A 14,657-nucleotide genomic window follows, 5' to 3' on the forward strand; every position below is an offset into this window, starting at 1 on the left:
ACTTACACACAAAGTTCCCAGTTTCAGCTTTCTTGCAGGGGGCAGCAGGTTTTCCTCAAATACTGTACTTTGCTCCATTCATTTTCCCTTCTATCCTGACAAGTGCCCCAGCCATTGAGAAATATCCCCATTACATGATGCTGCAACCACCATGCTTCACAGTAGAGATGATGTTCTTTGTGTGATGCGCTATGTTGGGTCCACAAAACTTTTCTGCCACATGGCTGTTTTCTTGTACACTTCAAATGGTATTCAAGGTGGGCTATCTTGAATAATGGCTTCCTTCTTGCCACTCTACTATACAGGCCAGATTTGTGGAGTGCTTGGGACATTGTTGTCACATGCATACTTTGACCAGTCTTGTCCATAAAAGCCTGTTGCTCTTGCAAAGTTGCCATTGGCCTCTTGGTAGTCTCTCTGATCAGTCTCCTTCTTACTCGGTCATCCAGATTGGAGAGACAGCCTGATCTATGCAGCATCTTGGTCTTGGCGTCTTCCAACTTCCTAATAATCATCAAGGCCTTTTTTATTATCTTCCACTAATCTGTGCTTCTCAACAATTTTGTCTCGGAGTTCTTTTGAAAGCTCCTTGGTGCTCATGGTTGAGTATTTGCTTTGAAATGCACCGTCCAGCAGAGGAAACCTACAGGAACTGCTGAATTGAACCTGAAATCACGTGAATCACTACAATTTAATACAGGCCATTTAACTTGGTGTGTGATTTTGAAGGCAAATGGTTACACTCGAGTTAATTTAAGATTGTTATTACAGGGGGGACACTTACCCAAACAACCTATTTCAGCTTTTATTTTCAATATATTTTCTTCAAATTTCTAGAATATATATTTCACTTTGAAGTTGTGGTATGTATATATATATATATATATATATATATATATATATATATATATATATATATACGCAATCTCACTTTATGCGTTTTCGCCATAACGTGATGTAATACAAACTGCATAAAGCTGCTAGAGAAATTCAGAGCTCTTCGGGTTGTTACAAAACACTATAGGGAGAGAAAGAAATGGTGCATTTCTTTAACAGAGCTGAAAATTGTCAGTACACTGACCCAGGGCCTTCAAGGGAGCAAGAAAATGATAAAAAAAAAATACGCATCCCTATTCTACACATTAAAACAAACTCACTCCCCTTATGCAATTTCACTTTACGTGTCAATTTCTGGGAACCAATTAATCGCATAATACGAGGGACCCCTGTATTTTAATTCCAGGCTATAACAAAAGGTGAACATTTTGAAAGGGTGTGTAGACTTTATATAGGCATACATACACACACACACACACCTACACACATTCAAATATATGCACTTATGTGTGGGCTGGTGGTGTAGTGGTTGGTGCTGTTGGTTCAATTCCAGGACCTTGGGGATGTCTGCTTGTGTTTTTTCTCCCTCAGCCAAGAGACAGGCTGGGTGGCCCGGCTACTGGAGGGATAAATTATGCCATTAGAATGATCTCTCCTCAAGCTCATGCTTTGCTTTGTTTTGTTTCTCTTCTCTTCCTCTCCTGGTCAGAAAGCACCACAATGTGTGTAAGACGTACCGCTGCGAATACTGTGGCAAGGAATTCCTGGACAGCCTAAGACTGAGGATCCACTCAGTAATCCACTCGGGTAAGATCACACATACATCGAGACAGACAGCAGGCAAACAGAGACACAGAGAGACGGACACACACACACAGAGGGAGAGACAGAGAGAGAAAGGGGTGGGGGGGGTGAAGGTGAGATTGAGAGAGAGACAGAGAGGTGAGAAAGGGGTGGGGGGATTGGGAGAGACTGAGAGAGGGGAGAGAGGGAAAGAGAGAGCGGTGGGGGGGTGGTGGAGGGGGGAGGGAAAGGGAGAGAGAAGCAAAGAGAGAGTGGGAGAGATGGATCAAGAGTGACACAGGTTAGCATATTTTCTGTATTTACAGTTCCCATTGCCCTGTTCCATGTCTGTCAATGCTTTTGCAACACTGATGTCAATTAGTCCCGTCAATAAAGCTTTTTATTTTAATTTGAGATTGAGAGACAGACAGAAGGAAGGAGAGAGAGAGGGAGAGGGAGAGGGAGGGGTGGAGGGGGTGTGTAGGAGGAGTTGCGGTTAGTCACAGGAACGAACAGTGTGTTCTAAAGTACAGCAGCGGTTTTGGTGCTCAGCCAGATCTCACATTATTTCTTTATTTTTTAATTTCGCTTCTAAATTGCATTGCTGTTACAGTTCATGCATGTGAAAAACAGTGTGTGTGTGTGTATGTGTGCGTGCATGTGAGTGTGGCTGTGTGTCAGTCTGTGGTGTTTCTCTGTATATGTATGTATATGCATGCATGTAGGTCTGTTTGTGCTGCATGTGTGTGGGGTGGGGGGGGTGGGATATAAATCAATGTGGTCATATGTGTGCAACACTCAAACACACACGCACATGCGCACACACACAACCCTTTTTTCACCATAGTTATAATTAACACCTGCAATTCCACTGTCTTTATATTTAAAACACAGGATGTGCCATCGCATTGCATACGGAAAGCACATCGAGCGTCTATTTGTATCTCACCTGGTATATCATTAGCAGTAGGATAATAGTAATCGTATTAGCATTATTAGCAAAATTATTATTATTGTTGCATTATTATTTGTTAGCAGACACCCTTATCCATGGCAACTATTGTTTTCTCAATAAATATTTTCAAAGCATTAACTTTTTTCAAAGTATTTTGATTTTTTTATTTCAAATCAGATGTGTGTACATTTTTATTTTTATTTTAATATTGATTCTTGTAATATTGGTTGCATTCCTGACATACTGACTGTAATTTAGTTTGCAATGCAATGCAAAATGCAATAGGTCGATTGCAAGGAACATTTGGATCTAGTAGTGCACATTGATCTGTGGTTTACAGCTGTTCCAACTACAACGTGCTGCAGAGGCGAGGAGCAGCTGACTGCTATTAGCGCACCAGTTCATTTTCCGATACTGATCTCCTAGAGCCAAGTCTCCGGACACCATACAATCCACACTTGCAATCGCAAATGGTCCGCAGACATGTCTATTGTAAAGGGCTGTTTATGAATCGCACAAAGCATTCTTGTCTATAATACCTGGGCTGGTTCTACAGACCCAAACTGGCACAGGTGTTGGCCTACCCAATGTTATTTTAGGTGGATGGATGCTAAGCGGGATCTGTGAAACCAGCAACTAGGGAGCAGTGAGCATTTGCAGATTGTTGCAATTGGTTCAGTCCGCAACTGGAGCCTTTGGTGAGAGACGGGGTTTGTAGAAATTAGGCATTTTTATTACTACTAGTAATAATAATAATATTAATATAATGATTAGCAGGTTGATGTCTTTGTTCTTGCATGCAGCAAAGAACTATGAAAGAATAAAGAGAGAGAGACAGTTTGGGTTACAAACCGAGCTGTGTAACCACAAAATTCACAGATACGCAAGTTGCATGACCCGTACATGCAGAGTTGTACTAACAGTGACGACGACCTAAGTGTTAAAAACGACCTCTAAGCTTGACTCCACGACGTCACATTTAAGAGCACAGGAAGACTAAATCAGCCAGGACCCCCCGCAAGCAATCAAGTTGGTCTATGTAAGTGCAGGCTTTGGCGAGTGCCTCCCTCTGCCTGATCTGTCGTCACAAACCAGAATCCTCACAGATAACATTTGTTTGTTTGTTTTGTGTGTGGTGTTATATATATATATATATGTGTGTGTGGGTGTATGTGAAGTGTTCCTCTTTTCCCAGTGACCGCTTGGGTTTTTCGCTGGGGGCTCTGGTCTCCTCCCACAGCCCAGATACAGGCTGCTACGTGTGTGCGCATGTGCGTGTGTTAGTGCTGCCCTGCATTCTGTACAGGGTACCCTGTTTCTGCCGGGTTAGGACATCCTTAAAGATCTAGCCTAAGCCTGCAAGCTGTTAACAGAAGGACAATGTCAATAATAACCAAGAGTAGTAGATCTATTTCTATTACAATCCTCCTCCAAAAAAAACCTGAAGTATAATCTGGGGCAGGTTGCAGGTGTGAGGGTGAACAGATAAGCCCAACCTTCTCATTGGAGACTCTACTTTGTCGCTGTGAGAAGAACAGACCAAAGATGGACAGTAAAGGCACAGAATGGATACCAAGAGATGGAAAAAAAAACTAGAAGTAGAGCAGAGAAGATGGGAAGATGAGATCAGAAGCTGTGCAGGGCATGACCTGGAAAATACATGCTGCACTTTCAAAGGAGCTGAAACATCTCAGGGTGGCCTTCGTCCAACAGGGAGTCATAAATAGCTTGATGATGATCTATAGATATATGTGTAAGTTTTTCAGTTATTTTAAAACCTTGGAACGTGCAAAAAGAGACATAAGGGCCCCGATTGGTCCTGTGTTTGGCTGAGAGAGTCAGACTCGTGTCGGTGGCGGCTAAAAAAAGGTCAGCCCCTCCACACTGACCAACCGCCTGTAGCCCTGGTCAGCAGGGGCCACACGTGTGAGAACAGCACAGAGGTGACTGGGGGGGTGGTTCACATGTGCAGCACACGTACACACACATATACACAGACTGAGACGCACTTAAAGAGATTGCAGGTTTTTGTTTTCGGTCTGTACACTCAACAGAAGGAAAGGGTCGAGCGCACTGAGCCACAAAACTAAAAAGCACTGTCGCAGCTCCACAAGTTTTGGTCTGTGGTGTTGTCGAGGGGTCAGGTCTTAAAAAAGCTTTTAAGTGCAAATGCGTCATTTTGGAGATTTTCTGCTTGTCTGTGTGTGTGTGTGTGTGTGTGTGTGTGTGTGTGTGTGTGAGAGAGAGAGAGAGAGAGAGAGAGAGAGAGAGATGCACTTGTCACAGTGTGAACCTATTGCTATCTGGAGGATTGGCACTATGACATATGGAATCACTGCCAGAATACGATCAGAAATATAGAGAATATGAGCATTCCCAACTCGATATGTGGGTTATGAAACTGCCTAGTGTATTATATGCAACCCTACTTTGGTCGCCTACTCCAAACCCAACCTGGTGGAGTTAACACTCTTAAATTAGTGAATTTACTCGTTATACTGAGAGAAATCCCAGGTGTAGCACTGAGGTGGTGAAGTCTGCTGCAACCACCATATACAACTTACACTCACTCAAACATATACACTCACCTAAAGGATTATTAGGAACACCTGTTCAATTTCTCATTAATGCAATTATCTAACCAACCAATCACATGGCAGTTGCTTCAATGCATTTAGGGGTGTGGTCCTGGTCAAGACAATCTCCTGAACTCCAAACTGAATGTCTGAATGGGAAAGAAAGGTGATTTATGCAATTTTGAGCGTGGCATGGTTGTTGGTGCCAGACGGGCCGGTCTGAGTATTTCACAATCTGCTCAGTTACTGGGATTTTCACGCACAACCATTTCTAGGGTTTACAAAGAATGGTGTGAAAAGGGAAAAACATCCAGTATGCGGCAGTCCTGTGGGCGAAAATGCCTTGTTGATGCTAGAGGTCAGAGGAGAATGGGCCGACTGATTCAAGCTGATAGAAGAGCAACTTTGACTGAAATAATCACTCGTTACAACCGAGGTATGCAGCAAAGCATTTGTGAAGCCACAACACGTACAACCTTGAGGCGGATGGGCTACAACAGCAGAAGACCCCACCGGGTACCACTCATCTCCACTACAAATAGGAAAAAGAGGCTACAATTTGCACAAGCTCACCAAAATTGGACAGTTGAAGACTGGAAAAATGTTGCCTGGTCTGATGAGTCTCGATTTCTGTTGAGACATTCAGATGGTAGAGTCAGAATTTGGCGTAAACAGAATGAGAACATGGATCCATCATGCCTTGTTACCACTGTGCAGGCTGGTGGTGGTGGTGTAATGGTGTGGGGATGTTTTCTTGGCATACTTTAGGCCCCTTAGTGCCAATTGGGCATCGTTTAAATGCCACGGCCTACCTGAGCATTGTTTCTGACCATGTCCATCCCTTTATGACCACCATGTACCCATCCTCTGATGGCTACTTCCAGCAGGATAATGCACCATGTCACAAAGGTCGAATCATTTCAAATTGGTTTCTTGAACATGACAATGAGTTCACTGTACTAAACTGGCCCCCACAGTCACCAGATCTCAACCCAATAGAGCATCTTTGGGATGTGGTGGAACGGGAGCTTCGTGCCCTGGATGTGCATCCCACAAATCTCCATCAACTGCAAGATGCTATCCTATCAATATGGGCCAACATTTCTAAAGAATGCTTTCAGCACCTTGTTGAATCAATGCCACGTAGAATTAAGGCAGTTCTGAAGGCGAAAGGGGGTCAAACCCAGTATTAGTATGGTGTTCCTAATAATCCTTTAGGTGAGTGTATATTTGCATAGCACTACTATAAAACCACACTTAAAAAACACAACTAATCCAAAAAGTGTATGAAAAAAATAGCACTATAGTTTATCACTGCAATTGTTCTCTCTTTTCTCTTTGCAATATATATACAGTATATACATCAAAAAGGACAAATCAATACCAGATCAGGCACAGGCAAAATCAAGGTTGACATTTAAAACAGACCAAAAACAATAATATACAAATAAACAGAAAACATACACACACAAAGTAATACATTTAATTTAAGAAAGTCCTTAAAACGTAGGCGAGCTGGAAATCTGGTGGTGCACAAACTTGAGAAACAAACCCGGTTTTTACAGTCTTTTACTCACGTAACATAAAAACAAAAAGGCAAAAAACACTCCCGTTATGTCTTTGTAAATCCATGAATAAGGACACAGAGAGCAAATCATCTTCAGGGTCCTTCCATACAGAGCTCAAACAGAACAGTGTCTTCATGTTATTGACCACTACTTTACTTTACCAGTACTTTACTTGCAATATAAAAAAAAAAAACCAGGAGAATATAAAACTAAACACCATTTGTGACAGGGTGTTACATACGTATTTTTGGGAAATCTGATGGAATGCTTTTGGAGATGGAATGCTCCCTCCCTCCCTCTTCATCTTATCCTCCATCTCCCTGTCCCTCCATCCCTCAGGCTCCTCCCAGCCCGCTCTGTGTCCATTCTGCAGTAAGGTGTGTGACAGCCAGGGGGCGCTGCGGAGCCACGTGTCGGAGCACACGCGTGGCTGGGGCCACATGTGTGAGGAGTGTGGCCGGCCCTTCCCCAGCGCCACCGCCCTGCGCCGCCACCAGCGCTCACACACAGGTGAGCCCTGCCAAACACCTCCCCTTTAACACTGTGCCCTCCACCACAGTCTGTATAGAGCGGGGTCCCCTTTAACACAAACACACACAGTCAGATCAATATTATGCTTTAATCATGTAAAAGGCCCAGTGGGTCCCTGTACGTCTAAATATTCCAGCCTAATATTCCAGATCCAGTTTAGTTTGAAATGGATATTCCCTTAACACTGTCTAATTGTATTCTCTCCACATCTCTCCCTCTCTCTGTGTACACGCATGTGTGTGTGTGTGTGTGTGTGTGTGCGTGTGTGTGTGCGTGTGTGTGCACAGGTGAGCTGTCATGTGAGTGTGACTACTGCGGCAGATGTTTCCGTGACGATAGCTCGCTGCGCAGTCACAAGCGCATGCACACGGGCGAGAAGCCGTACCAGTGCAGCAGCTGCAACAAGAGGTTCAGCCTTAAGCACCAACTGGACACGCACCACAGAGTGCACACAGGTAACACTGCAATACTACACACTGCTGCACACTGCTGCATGATACTGCACAATACTACACACTGCTGCAGAATACTGAGACTCTCTCCCCCAACTTACCCCCCACCTCTCTCCATCTCTGTCCCTGCCCCCCCCAGGGGAGAAGCCATTCGAGTGCCGCCTGTGCGGGCAGCGCTCCCGGGATTACTCGGCCATGATCAAGCACCTGCGGACCCACAGTGGCGCTGGACCATACCAGTGCACTGTGTGCCTGGAGTTCTGCTGCAGTCTAGCCGCCATGCAGAAGCACCTGAAGAGCCACAGCGCCGATGACTTCCCTCCCGACTGGAGCATCGGCCGCACCTACCTGTACACCTGCCACAGCTGAGGGCCCCTGGGAGGAGCAGACACACAGGCACACGGGCACAGAGAGATAGAGACAGACAGAGAGATGCACTCAGTCAGACAGTCAGAGGGACACACACAGTCAGACAGACAGAGGGACACACCCAATCGGACAGACAGAGGGACACACACAGGCACATGAACACAGATACACACAGAGACAGACAGAGGGACATACACAGTCAGACAGACAGAGAACACTGTGAGACAGAGGGACACACACACAGACTTGAGGTTGTCTAGGATAAAGGACAAGTGACCAGGGGCCATATTCACAAAGCTGAATAAAGCCTGAAGATTAAATCTCACTCACAGACCAGCCTTACTGGAACTGGGCTCTTCAGGCTGGTCTGGACTCTGAACCGGCCCTCACGTCAGTAACAGTCCCAGAGAGTCCTGTGTCACAGCGAATGGGACTCCACTGGCTGGGCAGATGGTTTCATGGGATTTATCCAAACGTCATACATAAGCCATCTCAGTGAAGAATCCCACTTTTTTTTGTTTTATAAAATTGTATTTCAAGTGTTTAAGATGTAGCAAAAATATATCTCTTGTAAATTTTAACATACATACATATATTTATCTCAGGGAAATACAGATGTCTTCTGGTTTTGCTTGGGGTAGAGGGGGAGAGTTCTTAGTGGACTTTTTAAACCTGCGAATGCCTCAGCGCAAACAGCACAGTGGCTCATGCAGATGACTCAGCCGGCCACAGGGGGGCACTGTTGTTCAACTTTGGCCAGTTTAACCCACAGCACTGTGTACAATAAGCTCTGTCCTGCCAAGAATATCTGTAATAACAGTCAGCCCAGACTTTAGCCAGCGTTGTGGGGACTATAGTATAGTATAGGGGCCCAGACTGGAGCCCGTGCTGTGGGGACTGGAGTATAGTATAGGGGCCCAGACTGGAGCCCGTGCTGTGGGGACTATAGTATAGTATAGGGGCCCAGACTGGAGCCTGCGCTGTGGGGACTGTAGTATAGTATAGGGGACCAGACTTTAGCCAGCGTTGTGGGGACTATAGTATAGTATAGGGGCCCAGACTGGAGCCCGTGCTGTGGGGACTGTAGTATAGTATAGGGGCCCAGACTTTAGCCAGCGTTGTGGGGACTATAGTATAGTATAGGGGCCCGGACTGGAGCCCGTGCTGTGGGATCTGTAGTATAGTATAGGGGCCCAGACTTTAGCCAGCGTTGTGGGGACTATAGTATAGTATAGGGGCCCAGACTGGAGCCCGTGCTGTGGGGACTGGAGTATAGTATAGGGGCCCAGACTTTAGCCAGCGTTGTGGGGACTATAGTATAGTATAGGGGCCCAGACTGGAGCCCACGCTGTGGGGACTGTAGTATAGTATAGGGGCCCAGACTGGAGCCCGCGCTGTGGGGACTGTAGTATAGTATAGGGGCCCAGACTGAAGCCCGTGCTGTGGGGACTGAGTATAGTATAGGGGCCCAGACTTTAGCCAGCGCTGTGGGGACTATAGTATAGTATAAGGGCCCAGACTGGAGCCCGCACTGTGGGGACTATAGTATAGTATAGGGGCCCAGACTGGAGCCCGCACTGTGGGGACTGTAGTATAGTATAGGGGCCCAGACTGGAGCCCGCGCTGTGAGGACTATAGTATAGTATAGGGGCCCAGACTGGAGCCCGCGCTGTGGGGACTGTAGTATAGTATAGGGGCCCAGACTTTAGCCAGCGCTGTGGGGACTTTAGTAAAGTATAGGGGCCCAGACTGGAGCCCGCGCTGTGGGGACAATAGTATAGTATAGGGGCCCAGACTGGAGCCCGTGCTGTGGGGACTGTAGTATAGTATAGAGGCCCAGACTGGAGCCCGCGCTGTGGGAATTATAGTGTAGTAAATGTAAAGTAAAGAAACCAAAACAGCTGATCCAAATCCAATCTGCCTAACTGTAGCACAATTACATTTTTTCCCCAACACACTCAACTTGTGTGTGATATACAGTAGATTATTTGTATTCTTTATTGTACTTTTTGGTTGTTATTGTTTCTGGTTTTCTTTGAGACAATAACAACTAGAAAAACCCGCCCCCACCACGTTGACTTGCCCTGTCCTGTGTTTTAATGGGACACCCTGGGCCCGTCACTGCTTGCTAGAGTGTAACCATTACGTTTTAAGAATGGGCTCAGCAAAGGGAGGTGGCAGAACAAAACCGTGAAAAGTGATTCAATAACTAAATAGGAAATGCTTTGCAACGCTGGCATAGGAGCTGTCAGATATTTGACACAGAGAGGGTATGTTTATATCTGTGTATTATGTAAGTGTGTATCAGACCTCATGGATCTGGACAAGTTTTCTGTACAAACAGACAAGTTAGGGATTATAGCCTGATTATAGCAGGCAGTGCCCAATATTGAGTTTTTCCAGAGGGCCCCTGTAGGATTCAGTAGTTCCCAGCATGCTATTCTGCCCAGTTTGACAGCCTGTCCCATTTCTTTTGTCGGTGCTGCTGTACCTGCTGGCTGATTGAATCCAGCTCCCTTTTTTCTCTCTCAGCTGCCAAACGTCCCAAATTAACTCTCTGGCACATGTTGATTTATAACAGGAGTGTTTTATAAAGAAGCAGATATCCTCTTCTATAGATGTGTGGTAAGCTTGCATCTTGTTGCAAGCTGCAGTCAGCTGCAGTTAACAAGACTGTATTCTTACCATCAGAGCAGGATTAGAAGTCAGTCTGGGATATTTTGCATTCTGGGAACTACTGCACAATAGCCCACGACTGTTATTATTATTTATTTCTGTGCAGACACCCTTATCCAGGGTGATTTATATTTTACACAAGAAGCATTTACGGTATTTTAACAATCTTTCAGGGCAGAAAGTGCAAACTCCAGTCAGGGTTGTGGGGGGGCAACGCCTCCTTGTTTGTGTTCCAGTGCCAGCTCCTACAGCTCCTTAACCATGTCTAATTAAACAAAGAAACTGGACAACACTGACTTTTTTAGCAGTAACAAAATCTATAAACTCTTAAACAAGCCTGAAGTGAAAGTGGTGTAATGACATTAGTGGAGTAACAGAGCTGCTGCTAAAACACAAACCAAAAGACATATTAATTCCACCCAAGTGCACTTGGCTAGTACTGCCTGCAATTCATGAGCACCAGTCACTGCTTCCATCTCCTAAACTAAGCCCCCCACAATAATCTGAGAGCCATGGTAACATTCACACACACACACACACACACACACACACTCACGCACACGCACTCGCACTCTCACACACTCACATACCTCACACACTCTCACAATTGCATACATACACATTTTGACGCACACATCCACACTTACCCTAACACACACTGTTGTTCACACACCCTGTCACACTCACAAACACACACCTAATCATACACATACCTATACACTGCCTCTCACACACACAATCCCACACATCATCTCACTCACAGCTTCTCTGTTCCACAGCACAACAGATCAACAGACAGCAATGTCCTGAGACGCCAATCTCTGCCAACCAGCTGACAGCACTGGCCCAGTGTCTGTGTTGTGGCAGCTGGTTTATGAATTAACATTGTTTGTAGATTCCTTTGCTGTGAACAAATATGTCGGGAAGATGAGTTTCTTCAAATAAAAAAAAACTCTTTATTTACCATTACTGGGTGCTCACGTTCATGCAGTAAAACAAGGTGCACTACACAATGACAACACTGACCTCCGCTGAGCGCCAACGTCCAGAAAATGACAGTGCTAGCACCTAGATGAGCAGAACACAGTACACATTTCAGGAAAACAGCAGGTCATTTATGTTTGCTTTCACACAAAATGCAAATGCCAAGCACATTTGTGCAAAGTCTTGTCAAACAAATTAGAATATTTGTTCAGTCAATAACATATACTGTATCTCTACGGCACATGTGCAAATCCTCATTTCTCAATTGTTCAATCAGCAATCAGTCCATTATAACTTATTGGTGAGTTGTTGTTATGATGAAATGCAGCAAGTCAGAAGACAAAGACAAATTAGAGAAAAAGAGCCCATAGAGGAAGAGGGGCACATCTGAGCAGTGGCACAGCAGCTCAAAGGGCAAGACACAGAACACATGTTTCCATTGACATATGTGCCACTATCGTTGACCATGTGATAAACCATGGCCTTTCAATGCGAGGGGCTGGGCAGAGGGAGCAGCCCAATCTAAGAAGTTCAACGGTGGCATCAACAATTAAAGTAATCAGAAAAGGGAATAGTAAAGTGACTATATATTACTTCACTGTACATACTATACGATATCCTCGTAAGGAGTTTTTCCGTTATCTTCCTTGACCATTTAATTATATCCATTTATAGAAGTGAAAGACAACCCCTCACTGGTGGCCAAGAAAGAGTCTTCAACACTGAACAGGAGGCTGATATTCTAGATACTGTGATTTAAGGGAGATCCAGACTACAAATACACAAGAACATTAAATATTTCTGAATGTACAAAGTCTCAGTCTGGCAATTAATGACCAGGTCTTGAATCGACACCAACTAAGGAGTGAAGGATATTAGTTGCAGACAGTTACAATGGCTACCCATGTTCATTTTGTGTTTCCCTTTGGAGGAGCCTAACCGGTCACAGAGCCCCAGTCAGTGCCAGGCCAGAGAGGTGGGGATATTGCCATGTGTGCAGCCATCTCAAGAGAAGGTGTTCTTCACTGTTGGCCCATACAATACAGCACACCTTACTGCATTCCCATGATCTCTTGTACAATCGACTTGTACGCCCTGAAGAGAGAGCTGGTGAGGCATGATATGCCAAATCTTGTAACAATTACAGGCTTTTTTGGCTTTTTTATGTAAATTTCTATTTTTTGTTGTAACCAGCATCTGTTTGGTCAAATGTGCTCAAGCAATTGAGAAAAAATGTAACTACCAAGTAGCTAGGGGTTAGGCATATTAAGCATTTGCCTGGGGCTCCAAGCTGGAGGGGAACCCTGGGCAGCGACGCCTCAGTTAAGTGTTTAACTGTAATCACTTATGCCAGCTTTATAAATAGCTGAGCCTCAGTATCGACACCGATGTATCTAAGATTTGTAAACCTCCCCCTTAGCCCAAGCAACTACATGTCACTACACACATCTGACCAGAAATCTTCACAAACAACTTTGGTTTTAGACAGAGTTAGCCAAGCTTAATGAAACGCCATTACCCAAGAAGCACTGAAAAGTGCAAGAAATGAATAGCTCGTGAGGAGAAAAAGTTGCAGTTAGGGGTGGCCAATATTAACTGAAATATCGTGATATTTTCCACTGTCCGGACGATAAGGGTATGATATCACAAATTCAGAATAAAATATTATGATCCCTTCAAAGAATAATAATAATAATAATAATAATAATAATAATAATAATAATAATAATAATAATAATAATAATAATAATAATAATAATATTGAATTACAAAATATTGCTTTTAACACTAAAAAAAATAACTACAACTGCCATGGGTAAATGTAGGATTTAATCAAAGACTGTCGATAGGACATTAAGAAGTATTCAACCTAAATAAAGAGACAGTAAGTGAGTAACCAGGTTTTATGTAGCTACTGAATTGAATATGTACTGTGTCTGTTATTTATGATTTATTAATAGCTCTATTGTTTTTTTTTAAGTAATTTGTAGGTAAATATTTACTGTATTATTTATTATTTTACTTATAGCACTATTTCTTTTTAGCACAGATATACACCAATAAGCCATAACATTATGACCACCTGCCTAATATTGTGTAGGTCCCAAAACAGCCCTGACCCGTCGAGGCATGGACTCCACTAGACCTCTGAAGGTGTGCTGTGGTATCTGGCACCAAGACGTTAGCAGCAGATCCTTTAAGTCCTGTAAGTTGCGAGGTGGGGCCTCCATGGATCGGACTTGTTTGTCCAGCACATCCCACAGATGCTCGATTGGATTGAGATCTGGGGAATTTGGAGGCCAAGTCAGCACCTTGAACTCGTGATTCATCAGACCAGGCCACCTTCTTACATTGCTCCGTGGTCCAGTTCTGATGCTCACGTGCCCATTGTAGGCGCTTTCGGCAGTGGACAGGGATCAGCATGGGCACCCTGACTGGTCTGCGGCTACGCAGCCCCATATGCAACAAACTGCGATGCACTGTGTGTTCTGTTTTTTCCTGCTTCTAACACATCAACTTTGGGGACAAAATGTTCACTTGCTGCCTAATATATCCCACCCACTGACAGGTGCCATGATAACGAGATTATCAGTGTTATTCACTTCACCTGTCAGTGGTCATAATGTTATTGCTGATCGGTGTATATTGTGACCTTATGTGACTATATATATATATCAAGGCCGTAGACATGGAGTCAACATTGGGGGGGACCAAATCTGCCAAGTCTGCCCCCCCCCGAATAAAATCTAATTTTTAAAAAATATTTGAAAATTCACTAATACATGGGATTAACTTTTTTATTTATTTTTCACAATAATGTCTAATAGTGCAATTATAGTCCTGGAGCAACATTAATTATGATGTCATAGGAACAACACCAACACAGGGATATCAGATCAGTCATCAATATTTGCTCCTTTTCTCA

The 14,657-nt window shown here is 44.2% G+C and overlaps 1 protein-coding gene across 2 annotated transcripts in view; it reads left to right on the plus strand.

Annotated features, from left to right (window-relative positions):
* zbtb32 (zinc finger and BTB domain containing 32) overlaps positions 1-11,711 on the plus strand; it is a 37,452-nt gene extending 25,741 nt beyond the window's left edge. For both annotated transcript variants that reach the window (XM_066719284.1, XM_066719285.1), the window contains exons 3-6: positions 1,547-1,644; positions 7,059-7,229; positions 7,538-7,705; positions 7,842-11,711. In XM_066719284.1, the coding sequence (XP_066575381.1) occupies positions 1,547-1,644; positions 7,059-7,229; positions 7,538-7,705; positions 7,842-8,071 (667 nt within the window). In that variant the 3' untranslated portion in view covers positions 8,072-11,711. The remainder of the gene's footprint in view (positions 1-1,546; positions 1,645-7,058; positions 7,230-7,537; positions 7,706-7,841) is intronic.
* Positions 11,712-14,657: the final 2,946 nt, after the last annotated feature.

The sequence above is a fragment of the Amia ocellicauda genome, chromosome 12 (genome assembly GCF_036373705.1).
Source record: "Amia ocellicauda isolate fAmiCal2 chromosome 12, fAmiCal2.hap1, whole genome shotgun sequence".
Lineage (NCBI taxonomy): Eukaryota > Metazoa > Chordata > Actinopteri > Amiiformes > Amiidae > Amia > Amia ocellicauda.